Source organism: Narcine bancroftii, chromosome 10 (assembly GCF_036971445.1).
Source record: "Narcine bancroftii isolate sNarBan1 chromosome 10, sNarBan1.hap1, whole genome shotgun sequence".
NCBI classification, from domain to species: domain Eukaryota; kingdom Metazoa; phylum Chordata; class Chondrichthyes; order Torpediniformes; family Narcinidae; genus Narcine; species Narcine bancroftii.
Window position 1 is genome coordinate 47039723 of NC_091478.1, and position 23332 is coordinate 47063054.

Below are 23332 nucleotides of genomic sequence, written 5' to 3' on the forward strand. Positions count from 1 at the left end.
GTGGCCCGCCCTGCAGCGAGAGCCGATGCTGTTTTTTGGTAATGTCACCCCCACCTTCCTCCCCCTTCATTGCACATCCTTCCCCATTGTAACACGAGAAATTGTAACACGAGAAGTCTGTCGATGTCATCAGCCGGCAAGCCAGTTGGAAGGTTCCCCGCACAACCAGTCACTTCTCCCATCTGTCGAGCGGTGCGGCGGATGGGCGAGCGCCCGTGATTGCCTGTCGGCGCGACGGGCATGGCAGGCTGCGCACGGCCCCTGGGCAGCGCGAGCCCCGCGCGACTGGCACCGGACGGCCCTTCCACAGCGCGAGCGCACTTCTCCCGGTCGCCACGGCCTTCAGCGCTTGCACCCGCGCGGACCCCACGGACGGCTGGTTCGGCCCTGCATGTGAAGAGAGAGATAGTGGCTGTCCGCAAAGGCTGATCGGCAGCACGCTGGGCCTGAGTGGGTGGGCAAGCAGGGGTGGGCAGAGGGTGTAGGTGAGGAGTAATGGGCAGGGGAAGTTATGGTGGTGCGAGGGGCAGTTAGAGGGAGGGATGAGTAGAAGGAGGGGTGGATAGGGAAGAGGTAAAAGGGGAGGGGCAGGGCGAGTAGGGGAGGGGTGATTAGAGGGTGAGAGACGGGTAGAGGGAGGAACAGGTTGAGGGGAGAGGCAGTAGAGGGGCGTGTATAGGATGGGGTGGGTAGAGGCAGAGCGAGTGGAGTGAGGGGTGAGTAGAGGTTGGGTAAAGGACTGGTCAGGTAGAGGGATGGTGGGTCGAGAGTGAATAGAGGCCTAGAGCCTGAGGAGTGAGCAGGAAATGCTGAGTCCTGATGCAGGCCAAAATGGACACAGCCTGTGAATGCTGACAACATCTCCACAGGGACCAAATATGTTTTCCTCAGGTCAAGCAAAGGGTGAACTTGAGCTACCTACTCCTGACCTGTAACATTATCCTCCTAAAGTTATATCCTAAAGTTTAACATTACATATGTTGAAAGAAGAGAAAACATGCAGATGTTATTGAACAAGAACATTTTCAATAAATATTTAGTTCGGCCCTCGACTTAGTCCAAGTTTTTAATTTTGGCCCTCCGTGAATTTGAGTTTGACACCCCTGCTCTAGAGGGAGTGTGTACTGACTTGGTGTGGGTGGAAGTCAAAAATAGGAAGGGAGCAATCACTGTGTTGGAAGTAGTCTCTTGGCCCCTAAATAGACCTCAGGATTCTGAGGAACAGATAAGCAAGCAGGTGCAGAAATGTTGTTGTCGTGGGAGACTTCAATTTCCCTAATATTGACTGGCACCTCCTGACTGAAAGAGGGACAGATGGGGCTGAATTTGTCAGGTGCATCCAAGAGGATTCCTGTCAAATGGATGTGGACCAGCTGACTTGAGGATCTAATATGGGTAAAGGGGGAGCATTTTGGTGATAGTGACCACAACTCCCTGAGCTTTTGCATAGCTATAGTCAAGGATAAAACCAGACAAAATGGGAAAGTGTTAAAATGGGGAAGGGCTCATTTCAATGGGATGAAGCATGAAACGGATGTTCATGGGCAAAAGCACAGAAGTAATGTAAAGGATGTTTAGGGTTCACTTGCACAGGGTTCAGGACAGGTTTGCCCCACTGAAACAGGGAAATGATGGTAGGAAAAGGGAACTGTGGTTGACAAAACAGGTGATACATCTAGTTAAGTGGAAGAAGAAGTCATGCATTAGATTTAGGAGACAGAGAACAGGAAGGGCTCATGAGAATTATATGTTAGCTAGGAAGGAAGTTAAGAAAGGACTTTGGAGAACTCGAAGGGGGGGATTAGAAGGCCTTGACAGGTAGGATTAAGGAGAACCCTAAGGCATTCTCTGAATGTGAAGAACAGAAGGATGATGAGAATGAAGGTGGGGCTGCTTAAGGATAAAGGAGGCAACCTGTGCCTGGAGGCAGAGGAGGTGGAGAGGTCTTATAATCAGTGGTTCTCAACCTTTTTCTTTCCATTCACATACCACTTTAAGTAATCCCTATGCCATGGTTGCTCTGTGATTAGTAAGGGATTGCTTAAGGTGTTATGTGGGTGGAAAGAAAAAGATTGAAAACCACTGTTTTAATCATACCTCATTGACTCGTTTTGTGCACGGTTTCATCACTCCAAAGGAAATAGGCCCATGACAATTTTTTTCAAGCAAAGTATTTCAGTAACAATTGGGTCTAGAGCAGTGGTTCTCAACCTTTTTTCCCATGCACATACCACCTTAAGCAATCCCTCACTAATCACAGAGTATTTATGGCATAGGAACTACTTAAAGAGGTGTGTGAGTGGAAAGAAAAAGGTCGAAAAACCCTGTCCTAAATGAATACTTTGCTTCAGTATTTATAAGAGAGAAGGACCTGGATCAGGGTGAGGTTGGAATAGAACAGGTTTGTGTGCTGGATGATGTTGAGATTAAGGAAGAGGAAGTGTTGGATCTTCTTAAAAACATTGATTGATAAGTCCCTGGGGCCAGATGCGATATACCCCAGGTTACTGTGGGAAGGGAGGGAAAAGATAGCTGGGCATTGGCAATAATCTTTGAGTCGTCCTTGGCCACCAGGGAGATGTTAGAGGGTTGGAGAATGGGAAATGTGGTCCCCTTGTTTAAAAAAGGTAACAGAGAGAATCCTGGGAATTATAGACAGGTGAGTTTTGCATCAGTGGAGTGTAAACTATTGGGAGGATTCTTTAGGATAGAATTTATGAACATTTGGAGAAGTTTAGTCTCCTCAAGGAGAGTCAGCATAAAGACCCAAAAATATTTGTTAGGGGATGTTCATGATTTGAAGTTAGATATTTATCAGAGGAAGTTTTTAAATGTCAGCAATAGCAGTATGACCGTATCGTGGAAACTCGACAATAATGTGGGGTTGAATAGATGGCAAATGGAATTACAAAATAGTACACTGAGAAAATAACATATAATTTATGAAATCAACCAGAAATTTTTTTTATAAAATTCTGAAACCTTATATGGATTTTATTTGTAAGAGTTCCTCTATTGCATCCGCTGCTCCCACTCCAACTCACCCTAGTTAATTTAAAGTCTAAGATTATATTTGTAAATTTGAAATTTAATTAATCAATGAAGGATATATGATTAATTCAGACAGGCTTTTCCTTTTTTTTCTTACTTTTTTGGGGAGGGAGGGTAGGGGAGAAAATATAAAATTATGTATTCCTCTTGCATCATTTTTTTATTCTGTATTTGTTATTGATGCAAATGAAAAATAACATTTTCAAAACAAAAAGGATAGTCAGCGTGGCTTTGTGAAGGGAAGGTAGGGCCTCACGAGCCTAATTCAGTTTTTTGAGGAGGTAAGAAAAGAAATTGATGAGAGTAGGGTAGTGGAGGTGGTCAATATGGATTTTAGTAAGCCATTTGACAAGGTCCCTCATAAGAGACTCATTCAGAAAGTCATGAGTCATGGGATCCATGGAACCTTGGTTTGTGGATTCAGAATTGGCTTACATGTAGAAATCAGAGAGTAGTAGTGGATGGAAAGCATTCTGCCTTGAGGTCTGTGACAAATGGAGTTCCACAGAGATCTGTTCTGGGACTCCTGCTCTGTGATTTTCATAAATGACCAGGACAAAGAAGTGGAAGGATGGGTCAGTAAGTTTGTGGATTGACAGAGTTGTGGATAGTGATGAAGGTTTCAAAAGGATATAGACAGGACGCAGAGTTGGGCAGATGAAATTCAATCTAGATAAGTGTGAGATGATGCATTTTGAAAGGTTAAACCAAAAGGCTAAGTACAGGGTTAGTGGTCGGATACTTAAGAGTGTGGATGGACAGATCCATACATCCCTTGGTTGCTGCGCAGGCTGATAGGATAGTTAAGAAAGCCTATAGGAAGCTGGGCTTCAATCATAGGAAGATTGAGTTCAAGAGACAGGAAGTCATGTTGCAACTCTATAAATCTCTGTTGAGATGACTCTTGGAAAATTGTGTTCAGTCCTGGTCATCTCATTATAGGAAAGATGTGGAAGCTATGGAGAGAGTGCAGAGGAGATTCACCAGGATGTTGCCTGGATTGGAAAATAAGTCTTAAGGCAAGGTTAGCAGAGCTGAGATTTTTCTCTTTGGAATGAAGAAGGATGAGAGGAGTCTTGATAGAAGTCAACAAGATTCTGAGAAGCATAGATAAAGTGGACAGCCAGGGTGGGAATAGCAATCATCAGGGGACATCTCTACAAAGTGAAGAGAGGAAAGTTTAGAGGAGACATGAGGGGTAAGTTATTTTACACAGAGAATTGTGGGTGCCTTGAATGTCTTTCCAGGAATGGTGCTGGAGGCTTAAGAATTAGGGGCATTTTAGAGACTCTTAGATAGGTACATGGATGAAAGAAAAATAGAGGGTTAACAGATAGGAAGAGTTTAGATGTATTTTTTATTGGAAGGAATATATAGGTCGGCATAACATTGAGGGCTGAAGGGGCTGTACCGTGCTGTAATGTTCTATGTTAATAGTTTATCGCAGTGAGATTTTGTCCCTGTGAACAGTGGAGCCACTCTTGGAGTTGGTTATACTGTTGTCTGAAGAAATAATTCAGCTGCACAATTAGTAGGGCAAAGTATTAGTGAGTACACGTGACTGGTGCAAGATGAGGAGTTGTTGCTTAAATTGTGGTTAAGTGTGCTGTCTCACATAGAATTTTTTCTCCCTGTTAAAGTACATGTGGAGAAATAAATGAAAACTTGAAGTAATGTTCTTTTGGAAGGCGTATTCTTGTAGGACATAGAGTAGCAAGGACCTTTGCGACATAACTGTGCAGAACCATATCTGTGTAAAGAGCCCATTATCACCACCTTCAGAGAACTTATGGAGACGGAGTAGTGCAATAAAAATTTGGTATGCATCCTTCATAGGCAGGGACTTGTTGCAGTGATACAAACCGTTGGTTAGCATGCACTTAGAGTATTGTGTACATTCCTGTGGTCTCTGCATTACAGATATCAATACAGAGGTTGCAGAAGAGATTCACCAGGATGTTGCTTAGAATAGAGGACTGTATTTATAAAGACAGAATGTAACTAGTGATGGGGTGACCTTGGAGGTTTATAAAATTAAGGAGATGGTCATAATCTTTTTTTTCCTTTGGGCAGAGAAGTCTTGAACTAGAGAACACAGGTTTAAGGTGAAAAGAGAGGAAAGGAGATCCGAGGGATATGTTTTTAACATAGATAGGAATAACCTGCCAGAGATGTGGGGATAGATAGTTCCAATGTTTGAGAGATGTTTGGGATAGGAAGGGTGCAGGCCTTATGTAGGGGAGTGGGATTTCAGTAGCATGGATGTTGGGTCTGTTTTTGTGTTGTATTTTTCTACTTGAATGTGACGAATTTCCTCTTTGTGGGGGTTTCTGGATGACCCCTGTCTTGTTTAAAGGAATAACCTGGCATCTGCAACGATGTGCTTGCTTCACATTTATGTTACACTGGCCTTAAGTAGTAATGATTTTGAGAAAAAGCAGATGAATTTCTCAGTCACTCTTCAACACGAGAAGAAGTGTTGAAGAGTGACTGAGAAATACTGATCCATTAACGACCGCCAGAAAATTAACAATTCTCATTATTTTAATCAAGGTTGATTTTTTAAAAGTGGATCTCTTCATGTTTATCCCATTGTTTACTTCGGGGTTGAGATAGCTTCAACTGGGTTGGAGGTGTATAGAAATTGAAATGGCGTGTCTTTTAAATACCTCTGAAAGGGATAGAACGAGGAGCTTCATTATGAAATATAATTAGTGCTGTAGAGAGTACATTGCAGTCTGCCACTTCCATGCCAATCTTTTTCCACGTTGAGAGTAAGGGATCCAGACGCTTACAGTTGGCTAGCAGGAAGCAACAGTAACAATTCATGAAGAGGAAGGGATATTAACTGATGCATCAATCTGAATAATAAAACTAGGGTGGAATTTATTAGATTATTTAGTTTGATCTCATTCCCCTTGGTCACTTCTGCACACGAAAATGATTTGAAACATAATGTCAACCAATGAGATGCTGCTATCATGGTGATATCTTCCAATTAGAATTTTGCTATTGGGATGATGTATGGGGAAGAAAATATCTATCAACTATGTCTGTATAGGCTAGTTTTGACAATTAATCATTCAAGAGTTATCTAAAATTCTAGTCAAAGAAGTGTTGCCATTGGGACATCTAACCTTTTGGACAAGCCAACCATGTGGAAATTTGTCAACAGCCTTGCTTAAGTCTATATAGATGCCTACCATCTTGTCTTCATCAATCATTCCTGCATTCTAAAAGGATTTGAATGCCCAAGAAGCCATGTCTTTGGGAGAAATGGGTAGATCACGGGTATTACCTAAAGCTATTGTGTTCATCCTTAAGTAAACTTCTTTTTATTTATAAAGGTGAATCCATTCCAATCAGACTCTTCTTGGCTGGATATGATCTAACACCAACAATGAGGGATGTCAACAAGAAGTTTTCTGTTCGTTACTTTTTAAACTTGGTCCTAGTTGACGAAGAAGACCGGCGGTACTTCAAACAGCAGGTATGTCACAGGATAAAGGGTTGTGTATAGGGCAGATGGTAAAGGCAGATGCAGTGTGCATTAAATCTTCTTTTGATGCTATCTGTGTGCACAACTTTGCTGCGTCAAATAATTCACCCAACAAACAGCATTGAATACTATGGATTTGGCCCTTTTACATGAGTTGCGTGTAGGCACGCTCTCTTGAAGGATGTCACACAATGGTCACTTAATTTGATTCTAACCACACTCCAGAAAAATTACCTTTAGGTTTGCTATGTCCATGCCAACCCTTATGCCCATCAACACTAATCTTATTTGCCTATGTTATGCCATTCTCCTTCTATGGCTTTCCAATTCTCTTTCTCTTTGGCTTGGCTTCGCGGACGAAGATTTAAGGAGGGGGTAAAAGTCCACGTCAGCTGCAGGCTCGTTTGTGGCTGACAAGTCCGATGCGGGACAGGCAGACATGGTTGCAGCGGCTGCAGGGGAAAATTGGTTGGTTGGGGTTGGGTGTTGGGTTTTTCCTCCTTTGCCTTTTGTCAGTGAGGTGGGCTCTGCGGTCTTCTTCAAAGGAGGTTGCTGCCCGCCAAACTGTGAGGCGCCAAGATGCACGGTTTGAGGCGATATCAGCCCACTGGCGGTGGTCAATGTGGCAGGCACCAAGAGATTTCTTTAGGCAGTCCTTGTACCTTTTCTTTGGTGCACCTCTGTCACGGTGGCCAGTGGAGAGCTCGCCATATAACACGATCTTGGGAAGGCGATGGTCCTCCATTCTGGAGACGTGCTGGATCTTCAGCAGAATTTCCAATTCCAGTGCCTCTTAAACTTCAGTTGTATCTGATTCCACCACCACCTTTGGCAAATCATTTGAGATTTTAACCACTTTGATTTTTTTCAAAATCCTTTTCCTCAGATTCCCTTGAAAATTTCTTCCTTTCACCTCTTCTTTTGATAGCCCTACTGTGGGTAAAGAATTCTGACGATTGACCATATACCTCTATAAGGTCACCTTACAGCTTTCTTTGTTCCAGGGAAAACTAGCTCATCTTATCTCAGCTCTCCCTATAACTAATGCCCTCCAATCCAGGCTGCTCCCTGGTGAATCTCCTCTGTACTCTTATCAGCATATTTATATCATTCCACGTTGATTCAAGATCTCTTTATTGTCATATAATTAGTGCTCTCTGGATCCAGGGAATTTTAAATGTTTTGGTTACTTTAGTTAGTAATATTTAAAATATTTTATTCTGATGCTCAAATAAATTTCCTTATCAGTATTAAATAATCCATCTGCCCAATGTGCTAGGACTATTTTCACAATCCTTACAATAGTGTGATCAACAAACTAATTGCTTTGTTTTTATTAACTATTTTTGGACTTGGGTTCTGATTTGTACACAAAAATAATTCTGACTCAACTGATATACTGATCCTTTCTCTGCATCTTTCACATCCTGCCTTTAATAAACACAATTTGTTTTTTGGATGTGAGCAATTTTGTCCTAATTATTCCAAATAGCATTTGTACGCTTCAGCCATTCAACAGTGAGAACAGGCTTCTTTAGCTGGCGTAAATAATCAGAACGTCACAAACATGTCACAAAATTCAGGGTTTTCCAGCAGCATCACAAGGTGCAAATATTTACTATAAATTACATTTTTAAAAAAAAAGTAAATTAGTGCAAAAAAGAAGTGAAAGTGAGGTGGTGTCTTTGGGTCATTGTCCATTCAGAAATCTGATGGCAGAGGGGAAGAAGCTGTTTCTGTACCACTGGGTGTTTGTCTTCAGGCTCCCCTACCTCCTTCCTGATGGTAGCAGTATGAAGAGGGCGTGGCCTGGGTGGTGAGGATCCTTGAGGATAGGCTGCCTTCTTAAGACACTGCCTCTCCTAGATGTCCCTAATGGAGTGAAGACTGATGCCCTTGATGTCGCTGGCTGAATTCACAACCCTGTAGAATTTTTCTGTCCTGTGCATTGGTACCTCCATATTAGACAGTGATAAAACCAGTTAGAATGCTTGCCAAGATACACCTGTTGAAATTTCCAAGAGTCTTTGGTGACGTACCAAATCTTCTCAAAATCCTCAAAGTATAGCTGCTGACGAGGCTTTGTAATTGCATCGACATGGAGGCCTGAGGACCGATCTTCAGAGATTTGATACTCAGGAATTTGAATTTCTTAACTCTTTCCACGGCTGAGCCCTTCGATGAGGACTGGTTTGTGTTCTCCTGATTTCCCCTTCCTGAAGTCCACAATCAGTTCCTTAGTTTTTCTGACACTGAGTGCAAGGTTGTTGTTGTTCACAAACTGATCTATCTCACTCCTATATACTTCCACATTGCCATTTTCGATTCTGCCATTGACCATGGTGTCATCAACAAATTTTTAAATGGGATTTGATTTGTGCCTTTTCACACAGTCATGGGTGTAGAGCAGTGAATATGCATGTCACACAATCATGGGTGTAGAGCAGTGAGTATGTATGCCACACAGTCATGGGTGTAGAGCAGTGAGTATGCATGTCACACAGTGAATATGCATGCCACACATTCATGGGTGTAGAGCAGTGAGTATGCATGTCACGCAGTCATGGGTGTAGAGCAGTGAGCATGCATGTCACACAGTCATGGGTGTAGAGCAGTGAGTATGCATGTCACACAGTCATGGGTGTAGAGCAGTGAGTATGCATGTCACACAGTCGTGGGTGTAGAGCAGTAAGTATGCATGCTTGAGGTTCACCTGTGTTAATTGTCAGTGAGGGAGAGATGTTTCCGATTTGTACTGACTGTGGTCTTCTGATGAGGAAGTCAAGGATCCAGTTGCAGTGGTGGTGGGGGGGGGTGGGGGGGGTGCGGTGCGGGAGGGAAGTGTTCCAGGTTTTGGTAATTGTTGACCAGTACTTAGGTCATGGTGATGTTCAAAGCTGAGCTAAAGTCAATGAAAAGTAGCCTGATGATGTGCTGCTGTTGCCTAGGTGATCCAGAGCTGAGTGGAGAGCCAATGATATTGCATCTGCTGGGAGTTGATTGCATTTCCCATCTACAGTCTGGCACTGCTTGCCTTTTCACTGAATTTTGAGGAATTGTTGCTGGAGCCACTGCTTATCCAGCAGCCCTTGCAATAATTTTTAATACATAGACACGGGCTCCTGGGATTTATCTTTATCCCCTTTATATGTGAATAGTGCCCTCCGCTGGTCATTAAACCCATGCTGTTACTACATCACATCTCATTGTGAAAAATGAGAGTGAAGTGACCTGTGTTTAGAGAATAGGCTTTGGAGGATTGGGAGAGGATTGGAAGGGGTGGTCGAGGCTCCTCAAATGATGTGTGTAGGTTTTAAAAGAGTAATGACTCTGAAGAAAAAGGATGGTCTTTATTGTAAATTGGAAAAGGGTGGAGAGTGAATTACGATGAGGTGTTGTCGAAGTACAACTTCACATTCCATTTTGGCACCTTTTGGCAAATGGTATGAATATAGAATTTTCTGATTTCCAATAATAAGTCCCCTCTCTCTTCTGTACCCCTCCTGCTCTTCACATTCCCCCACTCCTCTCCTCCCCCCCCCCCCATTTTTTTCTCCCTTTTCAACTAACCCATTCTCATCTTTCCCCCTCTTTGGTTCTTTTTCCCCCCAACTCACTGGATTCTTCTGCTTTCTCTCCCCTGTTCCTTCGGTTCTACCTGGTCTCTTCATATCTCCATTTTTACCATCTCCACTTATCAGATTAGCCTTTTCCCCCACCCCATTCTGTGCACTGTTTGCTCCTCTTGCCCCATCCCTTTTAAAAATTTTATTTTTCATTTGCCTCAATGCATGTACTGTTTTTATCCATATAAGAAAACTAAAAAGTATGATACAAAAAGAATACATTGTTTTTCACATTTTCTCCCTCCCACCCTCCCCAAAAAAGTAGGAAAAAAAAAGAAAAGCCTGTCTAACAAACATGTATCTTTTAATTGATTACTTGCAAGTTTACATAATAATCTTAAATCTTGAACTAATTAGGGCGGATTGGGTGAGGGAATGGTGGTGGCGGACACTGTAGGTAAAGTCTTAGTAATAAAATTCGTATAGGCTTTCCAAATCTTATCAAAATTTTCTGGTTGGTTTTGTAAATTATACATTATTTTATCTAATGGTATACAATTTAATAATTCTGTTCCTCATCTATTCAACCCCACAATATCATGTGATTTCTATGTTACAACGATACTTTATTTTTTGTTTTTGCTACACTTAAAAACTTCTGATAAATATCCAACTTCAATTGAAAAATATCTCCCAGTAGAAATATTCAAAATCTGTGTCTTCAAAACTCATCCCAATAAAATACTTGTATCTTTCCAAAACTTATCTACTTTTTCAAATTGTCAGACTGCATGCAGAAAGGATCCTTACTTCTTTATTACACCTAAAACATTTCATAACATAATTTTGATCCTACTTCTTCCTGAATCTGAATATTTAAATCTTTTTCCCATCTCAATTTAGATTTAAACAAATTCTTTTTCTGGATAATCTTCCAATTTTATATACATATTAATAATAAATCTTTCAATAAATGTATCTTATTAAATATTCAAATGCACTTTGTTCTGATAATTTAAGATTCCTCCCTAATTTTCTTTTTAAATACGATTTAAGTTGATAACAGGAGAAAATTGTATTATTTGGTATATTTGTCCTGCAGTTGGGAAAAAGTAAAAGAAAACGGATCCCAAAAAACAATCCCTTATCCTTTTTATTCCACAGTTATACGAAACATCAAAATAAGTATTATTAACCATAAAAGGAATTAAAGGATTTTGGTTTAATATCATTTTAGCCAACTCTTTCTACATGTACTCCATTCCATATTTTAAGCATATGTCTCAGAAATGGTGTATCTAATTGTCATTTTAATAATCCTTCATGCCATTTATACAAAATATGCTCATAATTACTTTCTCCTATTTTGCTCATTTCAATTTGTACCCATTCAGTCTTTTCATCAGTCTGGATGAAAAGAGGACAAAAATCTAAGTTGAGCTGCTTTATAGTAAATTTTTAAAATTAGGCAGTCAAAGTCCCTCTGATCAAATTTCCATATTAATTATTCCAATGCTATCAAGGTATTTTATCTCATCAAATAAATCATCTTACACTTTTATTTAAATCTTGAAAAAACAATGTTGGTAGAGAAATTGGTAAAGATATTGTATTCTTCACACAATTTATCCTCCTATTAAACAAATTAGCAAATCCTTCAATCTTGTTAAATCTTCTTTAATTTTCTTCAATAGAGGTATGTAATTTAATTTAAATAAATGATTTAAATTCTTATCAACATTAATTCCTAAATATTTAATTGCCCCATTTTGCCATTTAAATTTTGTCATTTTCTTAACTTGAACATAATCTATCTCAGTCATAGGCATCCCTTCACTTTTATCAATCACTTTTATAAACGGATACTCGATCATTTACTTTTTTTTAATGAACTTTCAGGAACTTACATCATCTGCAAAAAGACTAATTTTGTGCTCTCAATTTTAATGCCCTCAATCTCATTATCTTTTCTAATCTCCTCTGCTAAAGGTGATCACCTCTGTCAATGGAGATAAAAAAGGAGATAATGGACAATCTTGTCTTGATGATCTCTCCAACAAGAAAGATTTTGATATTTGTTTATTTGTAATCACTCTATCCTTTGGACAATTATATAAAGCTCTTATCCAGTTTATAACATTTGTTGGAATTCCAAAAACCTTCAACACTTTAAGTAAATAATCTCATTCTAATCTATCAAATGCCTTTTCTACATCTAAAGCTAAAGCCACTGATGGTATTTTTCTTTTCTGTGGCATATTTAATAAACTTAAAAATCTAACAATATTATCTGCTGATCTTCTATTTTTTAATCAAACCTGTTTGGTCCATATAATCAATTTAGATAAACATTTAGCTAATCTGTTAGCTATTAATTTTGACAAAATTTTATAATCTGTGCTCAATAATGAAATTGGCCTATATGAAGTTATTTTTTTTGGAATAACTGTTATTAACACAGTTTTTATCATCTCCGGTAAGTCCTAAAGATCTTCCATTTGATCTAATCCATAAATATCAGGATTTATAAGTCTTTAAATTCTTAATAAAATTCTGGAGAGAAACTGTCCTTCCCTGGAGCCTTATTGTTTGGTAGAGACATCAGTATTTCATATAATTCTGTAACTATAAATGGATCAGTTTATTCTATCTTCTCTTCTATATTTAATTGTGATAAAGTAATTTTTGACAAATATTCACCTATTTTATCCCCATCTTTCAAAGATTCTGATTGGTATCATTTCATATAAAATTTCATAAAAACATCATTAATACCTTGTGTCTTAGAAGTAAGATGACCCAAATCTTCTTTTACAACTACTATTGTTCTTGATAATTATTCACTCTTCAATGCCACTTTATGTGCTCTATCTCTCATCTCATAATATTTTTGACAGGCTCGTCTACTCTACTCTATATGTTTGTATTGTATTAAGTTTCAATTTTTTAAATCCAATATTTTCCTTTTATCATCTTTTTCTTGATTCTTCAATCTTTTTCCATCTGTATTATTTCATTTTCCAAATAATTAACTTCAGACATATATTCTTTTATAACCTTAGCTGTATAACTTATTATTTGTCCTCTTAAATAAGTCTTCAGAATCCCAAACCAAAAACTCATTAGCTACAGAATTTTCATTCAGGTCCTTAAAATGTTTTTTCTGTTGCTTTATAAATTCACAAAATCCTTCCTTCTTAGCAATGCTGCGTTGAACCTCCATCTATAACCTACATTTAGCTCCTCCTCCAATAAAATTGACATAACTAAAGGTGAATGATCAGACAATATCCTCGCTTGATAATCAATATTATGAACTCTTGCCTGCAATTGAGTGGAGATTAAGAACATATGTATAGGGAATATGTCTTGTGCCTATAAGAATAAAATGAATAATCCCTAACATCAGGATGCATCCTCCTCCAACTATCAACAAATTTCATTTCATTCATACACTTTTTTACATCTTTTATTACCTTATTTTTAGCCATAACTCCACCTGATCTATCCAACTTCGAAATCTCCTCCCATTATTATTTTCACATTTGCATTAGTTAACTGCATTAAAAACATTTTGTGTAAATTTTCAATCGTCTACATTTGATGCATATATGTTCATCAAATGCCAATATTCAGAATATATTTTGCAATTTATCATCACATACCTCCCCACTTTATCAATCATTATTATCCAGTATTTCAATGGGTAAGCTCTTATTTATTAATATTGCCACTCCTCTAACTTTAAAATTAAATGAATAAGAGAATACCCCTCCTACCCAATCACTTTTAATTTCATATGTTCTATTTCTGTTAAATGAGTTTCTTGTGTAAAAGCCACAGCTACTTTAATTATTTTCATATAACCTTTTTCTCTTTATTGAATTCTGATTTCCATTAATATTAATGCTAATCAATGACAATTTCCCCACCATTAGACATCAGGATTAAAACCTCTATCCATCTAGCATCCCCCTCCACCTCCCCATCCAACCCAACCCTCCTTATTTAATATATTGTGAATATAAATTGTCCAGGCTAAGAACCAAAAGGGGAAAAGATAGGAAAAAAGAAAGAACCCCAGAGGCGCGTAACGATATAGCATCCCCTGATCTATATGGAATGCAAAGCATGTCGCCTTGGTGCCCATGACTCCGTAGTGGTCAGCATCAAATTCCCCACTTACTCACTCAAAACACCATACCATCCCTTACTATAATCTTATCAAAAAACCTTTTAATCCATTATTCTTACCCAATATAATAGATCACGCACAATATAGGTTAAACCTTCCTCTTTAAACTCTCTCGAAACTCAATATATTTTCAATTACAGCAAAACCTCTCAGTTATGTAATGAATTCAGGTATTGACAACCATCTGCTGATCTTTAGCAGGCAATGAATCGGCATATACCTTTGCTTCATTAGGCTCAGTAAAAAATCTATTCCTCCCTCCCGGGACAAATACTTTCAAAACAGCAAGGTATCTCAAAACAAAGGCATACCCTTTCTTCCACAATACGTCTTTAACTGGATTAAACTCTTTTCTCTTTTTCAACAATTCGAAACTTGTATCTGGATAACAGAAAATTTTGTTTCCATTATAAATCAAAAGTGATTGTCTTCTTTCGCTTGCTTTGCTGCCAGCTCTAATATCTTCTCTCTTACTTTGTATCAAGGAATCTGACAAGTATTAGACAGGTCCTTTGGTCAGACTGAGGTTTAGGTCTCAGTGCCCTGTGGGCTCGCTCTATCTCCAAGTCTCCTTGAAATTCAGCCTGGCCCAAAGATTCATCATTGCAAAAATCTTTTCAAGTCTTGACCCTCGTCCCCTTCTTTAAGTCCAACAATCTCGATATTATTCCGTCTGCTAAAATTTTACAAAACATCAATTTTTTGCATTAACTGGTCATGCTTTTGCTTGTGCTTTCTTCATTTGATCTTTAATATTTTCAATCTCAAACTCATTCCTTTTGATTTTTCCATCCACTATTTCAAATCTAATGTCCTCTTGTTGCATTAATCTTTCCATCTTATCACCATTCTTCCATACTTCATCAGTGAACACTTCCATAGATTGCCAAAAAAAGTCTAACATTTGCTTTAATTCACCAGAAGATAAAGAAGCTTCTGCACCTTTTTCAGCGTTTTTCTTGATTGTAGGTCGTTCTTGTTCTTTCCTTTGCTTTTCTAGGTCTTCTTCTTAATCACTGGAGCTGTGGGTGCTAGAATCTTTTTTAAAATTTCCTTTTTTTGTGCTCTGTGCATGCACAAAGTTACTTCTTCACCCAATGTCGATGTCCATTGGCAGAGGAGACTTTGTGCTGCATTGTCCAAGGTCTCCCCGGCTTCTGGCTGCTCTCCTTTGGATATCACCTTGTGGATAGCTCCAGGATCCTTTTTCAAGGTAGGCCTTTCTTCCTTTTCTTGTTCGTTTCTTCTACAGTAGTAAGGCCTTTATCCTCCTTCGGTGACATTATTAATATCTTCTATATATCTTCAGACAGTTCTTATATTTTCTGTAACTTTTATAGTCTTTTTTTGTCACTTTTTTGAGATCAGGGATTATCAGTCTAACCCCACGTCATCACGTGGCACGCCACGCCCCCTTCTCTCCCTTTAGTACTTGCAAGTGATCTCAGGAATTAACCATCAATTGGCCTTTAAAGTGCTGAGTACCCTAGTACATCCTCAGCAACTGCATATGCTGGCATTGCAATTAGGCAAGTGTGAAATGGGAATTGCATTGTGGGATTGAAATGACCCAAGTTTTTGCGTGTATGCAGGATTGTGAAGGAAGAAAAGATTAAAATGAAGATATAAACTTTGCCGTGGGAAAGTTGCAGCCAGGGTGGGGGAGGGAGAGGGGAGAAAGAGAGGAAATAAATAACAAATAGTAATAGCGGACAATTTTTAAACAGCTAGGGAAAGTTGGTATCGCTGTAACACACAATTTATAAAGACCGTGGCGGACCTTATGGCAGAGAAACCGTTCCACGAATGCTCCATGCATGCAGCCTTGCATACAGCCCTTTCTCTGCCACACAGCATTCTGGGAGGGCTGGTCTGCCATTATTTTTTCTCCATGGTATTTATAAATTGTACGTGATAGCGCTACCAACTTTCCCACGCTAGATAAATTGTGCGCTATAGCACTACAAATTTTCCCATGCTGTATAAACTATGTGCTAAAGCGATACCAACTTTCCTACCCTGTTTAAAAATTGTCTGCTATTGCTATTTATTGCTAGCACTTTCCCACGGTCCCTTATAAAGGTTTATATAGATCATCACAACAACAACAGGGGCTGAAGGGCTCTTACTGTGTTGTACATATAGCTTAATTATGTTATAATTAGGCACGATTAATTTTGTTCAAATATAAGATCATAATACAATGATCAGGATTTAGGATTGGTCCACCATTGCTCATGCATCATGACGTCATCAGTAGAAGGTAGAACAGTCCTAACCCCAGGGATGGCTCCTTGCAAGTGTGAAAGCATTCAGTGTCCCAGTTAGGAATGGTCAAATGTGAAAAGCCAAACTCCTATTCCAATCTCGGAGCACTGAACAGTCAATTCTGGCATCTGCCATTCTGCTCTATGTCATATTTCACCTCCACCTGATTAGCCAGTCCTGCTTATAGCTCCTGCCTGATCCCTCCAGTCTTGTCCTCTTTACTCTGCTCCTTCCTGTACACTTTCTTCCGTCCTAATAAAGAGTTTCTGCTTGAAATGTTGACCATTCTTTTTCTCTCGCTCCTGCTGCTTGACATGCAGAGTTCTTCTGCCAAATTATGTTTGACTTCAGATTCCAGCATCTGCATTCTTCTGTATATCTTCTTAGTGAGACTGAATTTGGGTACTTTTAGTAAATTTAAATTTGGATATACAGCATGGTAACAGGCCATTTCGGCCCACAAGCCCGTGCTGCCCAATTACACCTGATTGACCTGCACTCCTGGTACATTTTGAACGGTGGAAGGAAACTAGATCCCCTGGGAAAAATCCTTGCAAACACGGGGAGAACGTAAACTCCTTACAGCACATGATTTGAACCCCAGTCCAAATTTCTGGCACCGTAAAGGCATTCCGCTAACCTCTATGTCAACCAATAGTCTCTTTATTTCAGGATCTAAATGTATTGGAAGTAATTCAGAGAAGAAACACTAGATAAATATCTGGAATAGTTGGGCCATTTTGAGGAAAGTTGCTGGAAGTTGGAGGAGTGAGATGTTGATTGAAAAATGAAAATGTTTGAAACACAAGATCTAGATATATCTTGATAGAGTGGATGTGGAAAGAATGTTTTATGAAAGAGTAAGCAATTTATTTTTGAGGATTGAGTCTTTGGAACTCTGCTTTCACTACCCTTTGAGGAAGTGAGTCTGACTACTTTTAAGGGTGTGGTAGCTAGATCCAAAGAAATAAGTCACTACCAACCATGCTGAATAAGGTGCCTTCCTGAGCTCATCCCGTTCGCTTGTCTTTAGTCCAGAACCTCAGAACCTTTCCTATTCGTGAACCTGCAATTGTACACAGCTGCTACCACTTTGGTCCGTATACCCACCAGTCTCTGTGATTTAAAATCTGCCCTTCTGTCCCCATGTAATCTTTCCCTTCTCATTTTAAACCAATGCACTTTAGTTTTGAATTCTTCTACTCTATCACTTTCTTCTTGGGGTCACAATGCGTTATTGTGTAAATTAGCAAGTTCTAATCCACCATGTGAAAATATAAAATTGAGCCCAGCACACTAATGGCATCATGAAGAAAGCAAGTCATTGCCTCTACTTCCTCAGGAGTTTGCGGAGATTTGGTATGACACCTGAAATCCTGGCAAATTCATACAGATGTGTGGTGCAAAGTGTGCTAACTGCCTGCATCACAGTTTGGTATGGGGCCATCAATACCCCTGAGCGTAAAACACTTCAAAAGGTCGTGGACATAGCCCAGGACATCATAGGCAAAAGGCTCACCACTGATGAGAACAGCTGCAGTGAACGCTGCAGTAGCATTCATCAAAGATCGACATTACCCAGGACATGCTCTCTTCTTGCTGCTGCCGTCAGGAAAGGTGCCACAAGATGCACACCTCCAGGTTCAGGAACAGTTGATACCCCTCCACCATTAGACTTCTCAATGACAGAAGCAATGAGGGACTCATTTAAGGACTCTTGTGCACTTTATTGATTTATTTTTATTCTCTCTGTATTGCAGTCAGTTTGTTTACATGTGCTATCTGTTTACAGTTCTTTATTTGTTTACTAATAAATGGTAATTCTGCCTTGCCCGCAGAAAAAGAATGTCAGGGTTGTGTGATGTTGTGCATGTACTCTGACAATGAATCTGAAATCTATGCCTAGTGAACAAGAGTTTTTGTTTTGGCAGGAGATTGTACTATGGAGGAAAGCTCCTGAGAAATTACGGAAGAGGACCAACTTCCATCAGCGTTTAGAATCTCCAGAGCCACAAGCCTCTGCTCAGCAACCTGAAATATGAGCAAAGAGTGAGCACCGCAGCCATCTCTAAGATTTGCCAAAATCAGAGACATGGTCATTGTGTCCCAACCTCTGTTTCTCCGTGACACTAAACTTTAAAAAAAAACTAACAGTTTTTCAAACACTGGAACATATAAAGCTATCATTTTATACCACATAATTAGCAATTTATTTGAAGATGCACTAAAAATCTATACAGAGCAGGATGATGGTTTGGTTCTGAATGTACACATAAACTGGCCTATTTATGCTGCTTGGGCCTGGCATTCACTGTTTATGGTGTACAGATTAATATATCCAAGACAGTTAACAGTTTCAATTTTAAGCACACAAGTTAGTGTTCTGGGGAGAAATTTCAAGAGTGTGTTTATTTTTTTGTACAATTCTAATCTGGCAGATGAAATGTGGTGATTGGTACTGCTTCTGTTGAAGTGTGTTGCATCCTGTCATTTGTAACAACGCTGGTTCAGTACCAAAGGTCCATAATCTTTCTCTTCAGTCACGGATCTGAGGCCCCTTATTTGCAGGAGGATGAGTGCTATCCAAGGCCTGACGCGTAATCTGGACTCTGTCGCTGCAGGTGGCTGTGCAAAGCTACCCAATTCCCCTGTTAATGCTGATTGCAAGTTTAAAGCCACTGAATGCCAGATATTTCCCCGCATGTCCATGCCTAATATTAATTAATGGAAAATTGGAAATATTTTAATACATCTGTAGTATCTGTACTTGTACCAGCCTGAAAAATGTATCCCTCCTATATTCATTAAAAATTCTGCACTGTATCCAAGTACACTTGAATTCATTTCAGAACTTTTGGAGATTCTTTGTAGGGCCTTTGCTTCTCTAAGGGATCCACAGGGTACCTAAATATGCTCCGTGGTCCTGGAGAAATGCTATCTCGTCTTTACCGTGCGAGCATGGTATGAACAATAAATAAAGGTGACTTAACTTGAATGCACCATTTCTCAGACTGTCACTGCAGTTAATGATTTCCAAAAAGATATTTGGCATCATTGCCAAAATCTTCCACCAACATAATTATAGTTTCCAACAGATGTCATTGGATAAATAAATATTTGTCATTTTTTTCTTGTGTATTACAAAATACTGTATGTAGTCCATCAGTTCCAAATAACAACCTTCAGAAAACTAAGGCCATGGCCTTGTGCACTGCCAAACTGAGGCTATATGCAAATTGGTGGAATTATACCTAATATTCCATATGGGCTCTCTCCAACCAGATGGTATTAACATCAACTTCTCTATTTTCTGTTAGGCTGCTCTCTTGTCTCTCCCTCCCTATTCCAGTCTCCTCAAGTCCCCTTCCTTCTCCGTTCAGAAAGCTAACCCCAACCGCATCACTTCTGTCCTCTCACCCATATATACCTATGACCTCTTGCCTGATTGTGTTCCTCCCCAGCCCCATCCTCCCTCCTCTTTTCCCCCATCTTTTTATTCAATGTGATCAGTTGAGTTTCTCCAGTACTTTTGAGTATTGCACTAAAATCGCGGTGTCTGCGGACTTTCCTGTTTAACTTGATGGAATCTGCCATTTGTACTTGCTGGAACTCCTGTAATGTTCTTGAGCTGGTCTGATTTGCATGTGGTGAAAGGAATTATTTGATATTTCCTAGTGGCATTGGAGGCCTCTGGTTCACTGAGCAATTCTATTCCCTGTGTAATTTTTCCTGTTACCTTTTCTCACCACATGCCCATCGACTAGCCCAGATTCTGCTACTTGCCTACATTGGGGAAGTGGGGGTGAGGATGAGGAATGGAATTTACAGGCTCAATGCACATCATACTATCAAGCAGAAGACAGAAGTTTGAAAACAAACTTCCAGTTTCAAGAAGTTTATTTGTTGCTGTAAACAGTTTCTTGAATGGACCTATCATCAGTAATAGATAATGCCTTGCACTGTTAAGCTGTAGATTTTTCTTTATATTGTACCTTGTCCTTTTGTGTAATGCCATACTGTGCATTTTTGTTGTAACATTATTGCCTGCATCTTTATTCTTGTAGCTCTGCTGTATTGGTTCATAGTATGCAAAACAGAGTATTTCCACTGTATCTCAATAGCCTTGATAATAAATAGTTGAATTAAATCTTTGGGATGTAGAAAAAAACCAATGGCACAGGTAAGGAAATCCACACAGTTGCATGAAACATATGCAAATTCTTACTGAAATGGCAATGGAGATCAGGATAGAAGCTGGGTCATGGGAGCTGCAAGGCAGCAGCTTGATTCACTCTGAAACCCACAAGAATTTGGGCTTTCAGTTGATGCTGCTCAGTAGCATTGCCCAAAGATGGAGGATGGGAAAAGACAAATCAGGTGTGAAGTATGACCATAGTGGAAATTGGTGAGAACGGTAATGAAATATCTGGCTCCAAAACCACCGAGCTTGCAGAACCCCACTGCACTGTCTTATCATCGCTAAATGTTGGTTGATTTTTTTTCTACTAATGAGTTGTTTTAATCCAATTTGCTGTTTGATTTTGTATTTTATAGGCTTTTACACTCCTGATCAGTTTGTCACGAGATTGTTAAATGCTGTGCTAAAAGGGGCAGTGGTTGTCTACAGCCCCAGAGATTTGGACCAGGGTTTGTGTCTGCACTGTTTGTAAGGAGTTTGTACGTTTTCCCAGGGGGCTTCAGTTTCCTCCCACTGTTCAAAATGTAGGTTAATTGAGTGTAAATTTGGTGGCATGGACTCGTGGGCTGAAATGGCCTGTTACTGTGCTGTCTTGTCTAAATTTAAAAAAAATTAAAATTCATATATATTACATCAAATATGTTGCTCTCATTTACACCCTTTGCTACCTCTTCAAAAAATTAAATTGATAGATATGATGACATTGGAAGAAAACAAGCCTTGATTATTCTATGCCTCCCTACACGTTGATTTATATACTTGCAATGTATCAGTGTTACTCAGATTGCCACTTGATCTCTCCCTTTTGTAAGAAATGTAATTTTCTCACCTCTAGACTGCAATCTGAGGATGGTAAAAACATCTCTAATACACCTTTGTATCATCACAGGGCTGAATTCTTGGTCTACTTGCTTTAAACCTATGACTGTGGCTCAGTACGACAATAATACCATCTACAAATTTTCTGATGATACCATTATAGTGGTTTGTGTAAAAAGGGGCAATGAGTCAGCATACAGGAGGGAGACTGAAAACTTGGCAGATCAGTGTAATAACAACCTTGCACTCAGTGCCACCACAACCATGGAGCTGATTGTGGACTTTGGGAGGGGAAAACCTGAGGTATGATCTAGTAATCATTGGGGGAGAGCCCTCTAAAAGTTAATGGACACAGCCCACTAGCAAAACTCTCCCCACCATCAAGAAAATCTACATGGGACACTGCTGTCGGAGAAGAGCAGCAATTATCAAAGATCCACACCACTCAGCACACTGTTCTTGCTCCTGCCATCAGGAAAGAGGTAAAGGTGCCACAAGACTCGTTCCACCAGGTTCCAAAATAGTTGCAATCCCTCCACCATCTGGTTCCTAAACCACAAATTCAATCAGGGATTCATTTAAGGACTCTTACTTATTTTTTTCTGAATTGCAGTTTGTTTACGGTCCTTTGTTTACATTTCTCCCTCTATGACCAATAAGTTGCAATTCTGCCTGGCCAGCAGGAAAAAATAATTTCAGGAATTTGTGTGATGTCATGTACTCGGACAATAAACTTTTGAAGTTTAAACCTTCTTATGGGACTGCACCCTGATTCCAAAGATTTGAGAATTAAAGTAAGCACATGCTTCATATTTTTAAAAAGTGCTTGGGATATATCCAAGTATGATAATTTATTAATTTTCAAAGAAGTTAGACATTACAAACACAATCACGTTAACATAAGAATGTAAGAGAAATTGATGCAATCTTTTGAGATTGCAATTTGATGAGATCTTGGCTCTCCTCATCCATCATTGGCTTCCTAATGTTTATCGTTTTCATCCCTTAACTGCAATGAGGCATATGCTTGGCTTTCAGAATTTTGGACATTCCTGATCTTGAGGCGACAGGCATTGTACAGAAGGCTGCAGAGAGTGGCAGAACTAGCCGAGCCCACCATGGGCACCAACCTTCCGTCCTTTCTGCAAGGTGTTGTCTCAAGAAGGCAGGCGATATCGTCAAGGGTCCCTTCTCACTGATATTTTCAGGCAGAAGGCATGGAAGCGTTAAGTGTGGCACCACCAGATTCAAAAAGGTTTTTTTCCCTCCTCCAACAGGCTCTTGAATCTTCCCGGACGGCCCTAACTAACCTACATAGGGATTTCATCTTTTAAACGTAGTATTGATTTGTCTTGTGCATTGTGGCCTATTTAATTTATACAATTATTGAGCATCAATTTCGATCCATTCACACTTTGTGATTGTGCATCTGACAATGAGCTGTCACATCTCATCAGTTTTCGATCCCTGCTTCACATCTTTATAATCCCCTAGATTTTACCTGTCAATGCTCCTGCCCTTCACCTCCAGCAGTGCTTCACCCCGCCATCTGCCTGCTGTTTCCGCTCCCCCACATGCACGGGCTGCCTGCAGACGTGGGAGCCGCCCCGGTGCTACATTGGAGGAGGGGGAAACTGAGCCGTCACCAGGGCAACCGTTGTTGCCGTGTCCGCTCCGCGCCTGTCTCATTTGTGGCTCGCTTCTCCTGCTGCACGAAGTCGGAGCCACCGAGATTT

At 39.8% G+C, this 23332-nt stretch overlaps 1 protein-coding gene across 1 annotated transcript in view; it reads left to right on the plus strand.

Moving 5' to 3' along the window:
- Positions 1-19402, plus strand: part of vps26a (VPS26, retromer complex component A) — a 67465-nt gene extending 48063 nt beyond the window's left edge. Inside the window, exons 8-9 of the mRNA XM_069900856.1 lie at positions 6399-6541; positions 18511-19402. Of these exons, the coding sequence (XP_069756957.1) occupies positions 6399-6541; positions 18511-18621 (254 nt within the window). The 3' untranslated portion in view covers positions 18622-19402. The remainder of the gene's footprint in view (positions 1-6398; positions 6542-18510) is intronic.
- The last annotated feature ends 3930 nt before the right edge of the window (positions 19403-23332 follow it).